The sequence below is a fragment of the Quercus robur genome, chromosome 1 (genome assembly GCF_932294415.1).
Source record: "Quercus robur chromosome 1, dhQueRobu3.1, whole genome shotgun sequence".
Taxonomy (NCBI): domain Eukaryota; kingdom Viridiplantae; phylum Streptophyta; class Magnoliopsida; order Fagales; family Fagaceae; genus Quercus; species Quercus robur.
This window is the reverse complement of record NC_065534.1, coordinates 52,243,359-52,249,278: the sequence shown is the minus strand read 5'-3', so window position 1 is coordinate 52,249,278 and position 5,920 is coordinate 52,243,359. Positions and strand designations below refer to the sequence as shown.

General features: G+C 33.1%; 1 protein-coding gene across 1 annotated transcript; it reads left to right on the top strand.

Moving 5' to 3' along the window:
• Positions 1-240: 240 nt before the first annotated feature.
• Positions 241-4,188, top strand: LOC126691662 (acyltransferase GLAUCE). The gene is made up of 2 exons (XM_050386751.1): positions 241-723; positions 3,045-4,188. Exons 1-2 carry the CDS (start codon positions 268-270, stop codon positions 3,948-3,950), a joined length of 1,362 nt encoding a protein of 453 aa, XP_050242708.1. The 5' UTR covers positions 241-267; the 3' UTR covers positions 3,951-4,188.
• The last annotated feature ends 1,732 nt before the right edge of the window (positions 4,189-5,920 follow it).

Sequence of the window (5,920 nt, the reverse complement as noted above, 5' to 3'; positions counted from 1 at the left end):
TCTTAAAATAAATTCTTAACCAGTGCCCTAAGCGCACTTGTTAGCAATTTTTTTTTTTTACTGAATACCTGGTCTAGGCTTAGTCATGAGAAAATTTAATGATTTTATGGTGTCCAGTTTCACCCCCATACGTGTCATGATTTGGACCTATATTGCACAATATCTTAGAACCATATTTATTGTAGCATTTTGCTTCCAATATCCTTGGTCCACACTACTATATATTACATGATCGATCATACATATCACAATCAAAAATAACACACCATGGGAACCATATACCAAGGACCCCCGTCTCTCCTCCAAGATCTCAAGGTCACTGTTCACAAATCGTCTCTAGTTTTTCCGTCCCAAGAAACTGAGAAAAGAACCTTATTCTTATCCAACATAGATCAAATTCTCAATTTTGACGTTGAAACTGTTCATTTCTTTCCATCCCACAAAGATTTCTCCCCTAAAATTGTAGCTGACAAGCTCAAGAACACACTAGCAAAAATACTAGTCCCCTATGATTTCTTTGCTGGAAGATTGAAGCTAAATTCTGAAACATCTCGTCTTGAGATTGACTGCAATGCTGCTGGAGCTGGCTTTGTGGTAGCTTCTAGTGAGTATACATTGGATGAGATTGGAGATTTGGTTTATCCCAATCCGGCTTTTGCTCAACTGGTTTGTAAGACTTCCGATTTCTTGAAACCAGATGATCAGCCACTATGCATTTTTCAGGTACAAATCTAATGCCAGATAGCTTTCAAATAATTCCTCTTTCTTCCTTTTTAAATCAACTCTCAAGGTGGTAAATAAAGATCGAAATTCTTTTATTTTGTTTCAAATTAAATATTGTAAATCTAAAAACATATTCAGTGTTATATTATTTAAAATTTTAAATAATGTATCACTTTGTATATTGTTAGATATATAAAAAAAAAAAAATGATCACGTTAATAAGTGCCTTTAGAGTATTAATTAACAATTTATTTTAGGAAAGTTTTGATATCATTTTTATGAGAAATGAAAAAAATATCAAAATATTAAATTTTTTTTTCTTTTCCCATAAAAACTTTCTTTAAATAAATTATTAACCAATACCTTAAAAGTATTCATTAGCATTTTTCATTAAAAAAAAAAATATATATCTTAATTGTAATACAGGCAGTGGTGGAGCCACATTATAGGTTGGCCCCCCAAAATTTTGAAATATTTTAATATCCTATATATATATGTTATAAATCGGTTAAGGTGGGGCCAAAGAAAAATGATATTTGGCCCCCCTAATTTGAGTTGCCCTCCAATAACATTAGAAAAAAAATTGGATTCCCCCAAGAAAAAACAAAAATAAATAGCTTAATCTTTCCAAAATAAAAATAAATAAATAAATAAATAAAGTTACACAAGGATCATCCATTATTATTTTTTTCCTTTTTTTATCTTTTCATTTATACATCCAATCAATTGAGTTACAAGATTCTGACTCCATTATATTTAAAAATTTAATTATTTTTCTCTTTGGATTATTTTCCATACATGTTTAGAGTAAAGTAGACAATTTGTGTGTATTCATTAAAATTTAGAAAGATTATGTTCATTAGAAAAAAAAAAAAAAAGGAAAATAACGAGTTCTTGCTAATCTAATTGTATATGAATATATTTTGAATTTATCTAAACCAATTTATGAATACCATAGTTTGGCCCTCCAAGCCAAAATTCCTAGCTTGCCAATGAATACAGGTTTATTCAGTTCCAAGTAAAATTGATAAAATTGAAGGATTTGTAGTTCTGTACCTAAACGTTTGTTAATAAAATCATTAAAACGTCTTCTTTATCTTCACTTATTGCTGCCTTGTTGTGGCTTCCCGCCATTAATTGAAGGAGACATAAAGACATTTATGACCAACCAATTTTCCACCTCAATTATTAGATCTGCCATCATGATAAGATCTCATGTTCTGTAATACTCTACTTACTATTTGTGGACAGGTGATGGTTGGCTACTTTTTATTTCCTTTATGCCTTAAAGATGAATTTGTAATGAACTCATAATTAATAAGTTAGTTGGGGTGTCAACCTACCATCCCGATCAAATAGATCTGCAGTGAGAAGAAAAAGAGACATTAGATTGCATAACAAAAATTCCAACCCCACGTAAAAAAATAAATAAAAATAAATAAATAAATTATAATTTTGCTACTGCTATTCACATGATAAACTGTAAGTGGTGAAAAAAAAGTACTAAATAAATGTAAAAATGATAAATAACCTGTTATGGTTAGTTATCATTATGGTTTATACTAGAATTATAACTGTATAATTATAACTTTACACTAGAATTATCACTGCATAATTATGGTTTCTAATTTCTCATATCTAGCCTACACACGTGCTAATTTTTTGGTTTTTTTATTTTATTTTTTATTTTAATTGGATCTAACTACTCAAGCTTTCATTTTATAGATTGTGGACTGTGGACAATAAAAGGATTGAATATACAATATATTACTACCTTAGAAATAAGTGATAAATGTGTACTTGTTTCTGATCTCTCTTTCCTTCCAGGCTTCTAGCCACAATATTTCTTGCTTGCTTATGTATAATTTTACATTAAATCCAAATTTATGTTGGTCTAATCTTTATATTTGATAATCTTTACATATTTATCGTATATGCATGTGAAATTTCATGTCATCGAACATAATTTATTATAATATCAATATTCTCATGCACTTAATATATTTTATTTTATTTTGAAAGAAACTTAAATTTTGAACAATTTATAAATGAAACTATTGTTGATCTCCATCATTTTGATTTGACAACTATTACTTATAAAGAAAAAGAGATAATCTTATAATAATATAATATAAAAATGTCAAAATTACTTATTAACGATAGGTGAAAAATAAGTTTATAAGGATTATATAATAAAGATTACAATATTAGTATTTTAATAGAAAAGAAAAGAAGAAAATATCCTAAACATATTTCGTTCCTAAATCAAATACTAGTAATTAAAATGAACTAGCTTCATAATTCTCCTTCATTTGTTACAGTTGACATCATTTAAGTGTGGTGGCTTTGCAATGGGCCTCTCTATAAACCATACAACATTGGATGGCCTAAGCTTCAAACTCTTTTTGGATAATCTGGCTGCCCTAGGTCATAACAAACCCCTGGCTGTCACTCTCAGCCATGACCGTCACCTCCTGGCCTCACGATCACCGCCACATGTGACATTCCCACACCCTGAGCTGGTCCAGCTCAAGATCCCCATAGGCCAAGACTCAAACCCTACTGTCTTTGTAGCCACCCAAGAAGACCTTGCCTTCAATATTTTCCGGCTGACCTCGGACAACATCAACAGCCTTAAAGAAAAGGCCAAAGCTGCCAGTGGCGTCCACCCGAATGCGCGTATCACGGGCTTTAACGTTGTGACGGCTCATATATGGCAGTGCAAGGCATTATCATGTGATACAGGGATCAACATGGATAGAATGTCCACCATCCTTTACGCTGTTGACATAAGGCCAAGATTGAACCCCCCATTGCCACCATCTTATGCCGGAAACGCGGTCCTCACTGCGTATGCATCAGCCACATGCAAGGAATTGAATGAAGGGCCATTTGCAAGGCTGGTGGAGATGGTTTCTGAAGGTGCAAGGAGAATGACAGATGAGTATGCAAGGTCTGTGATAGACTGGGGTGAGTTGTACAAAGGATTTCCACATGGGGAGTTCTTGGTTTCTTCTTGGTGGAGATTAGGATTTGATGAAGTAGAATATCCATGGGGGAGGCCAAGGTATAGTTGTCCAGTGGTGTATCATAGGAAGGACATCATTTTGTTGTTCCCAGATCTCAAAGAAGGTGGTGGAAGCAATAGTGGGGTCAATGTTTTGGTAGCTCTCCCTGGCAATGAAATGGAAAAATTTCAAAGCCTCTTTCAGAAGTTCTTGGCTTGAAAAAACTCTGTCACTTGGTCTCTTTGATATGTATAATGCATAAGTGTGTTTGGTACTCTAATATGTACCTGGTCTGTAAAATTGAAAGTGGTTGAAGAGGACTACGTTGTCGTGTGGATGAAAGCACTAGGAATGACTACATATGGTGTATTATATATATATATACATGCACACTTGACTTTTTATGTCAAATAAAAAATAAATAAAAAAAGAATAATAAGCTTAATTTGTTTTCCTATATCAATGATTAATCATTTGGTACATTAGATAATGTATGCTTTTAATTTGTATTTTAAGTCTATATATTTGAAATGTTGATTTGCTATACATCTATTTGTCTCAGTGTTTATAAAATAGCATAAGGCCTCAAGTTTACCCAATCAACCCCAAAATGTACCCACAATAATTAGAGATCCTTGAAAAGAGGAGTAGCGGGTCATCCCAATGCAGCTCTAGATGCAATGAGCCAGGCACTAAGGCGAATCTCAAGTTCCCTTTTTTTGAAGAGATTGAAAGAAGAACAGTCCTACACCATTTCATCCAGCCCGCTTTTGTTGTCTACAATGGCAAAACAAACCAGTGGAGCACGTAAGTCACTTTAGTCAATTGATGGCCTTATATTCCAGAAATTATGGTGGTTTAATGGGTTGGAGAAGGGCTCTATCCACAACTTCAAGGAGCTGATTCAAGCATTCGGGGCTAGGTTCATAATGTGTAGCTGAGTTTTGTAACCCATTGACGCCCTATTGTCAATGTCTATGGGGGAAAGGGAGACCTTGCGTGCCTATTTTGACTAGTACTATGAGTTGTATAACAAGATCGGTGGAAATAACAAAGAAGTAGCAACAAACATGTTTAAACTGGGGCTTCCTTTGAAGTTTGAATTGAAAGGATTTTTAACCAAGCAACTCCTTGTAGACACCGTATTTTGTACTCCTTAAGACTCGGGTCCCTATTCCCCAATGATATTAGAATTTTAAAACCCAAGGTTAGTTTAAGGCCCAGTCAGATAAAAATTGACTTGAGGAAAGTATCTGTAGAAATATAAATTATTTTTCAAAAAATAAAACTATTTTTGGAAAATAAAGACTACATATTTGCACATATACACACATATTTGCACGCACGCTCAAGCTCTGCGTGTGCATGCTTTATGCATGCATACGCATACATGCTAAGGTTCCAAAAACTATGAAATGAAAGGTTTTATGTATTAAAACTTGGTTTGGAACGAATCCCACATTGTCTAGGAGCCACCTCAAATCGCTATTTTTCAACAATATAAAGCCATAAATGGTAAATTTTTAAGAAGGACAAATTTTTGTGGTAAAACTCATAAGATTCACTAGAAAATAGTAAATCAAAGAGGGGGTTTTTCACAAATCATCCACAAATAAAATTTTGTTTGATTGAGGTCTTTCAGGTCTTAATCTTCGAGTTCTAAGTTAACTAACTCATCTTTGATTTGGTTGTGAATACATTGACTGAGGGGAATGGTCAAAATCAAGCTCTAGAGAGTTCTAGTGTTAAGGTAAAGTTTTTAATTTTGGCTCTTTGCTTTCCTTTGATTTTCTTTGTTCATATATGTTTTTATTTGAGTTTATGTGTTCTAATATGTTTGTTTAAGCTTAGGTTTTCTTTGTGTTTATTTTTGAGCATGTTAGGTTGTTAGTTTCTTTATTTTCATGTTTCTGTTTTATAGTTTCTGGGTTAGGGTTCTTAGGGCGTGTATGCGTGCGCATGCTACTTGTATGCATATGCATACAGATAGGCTGCTTACACATGCTCTATGTATGCGAACACATACTCTTGCCCAGAGACCTTAACACCTTCTTTTTGTTTTTCCTTTGTTTTATCTACATGTTTAACCTCTATTTAACCTAGTTTTCACATTTGTATACATTTATTTACCCTATTTTGTCTCGCTTTTCTTTGTTTCATGCCTTTATGTTTATTAGAGTTTTGATTTA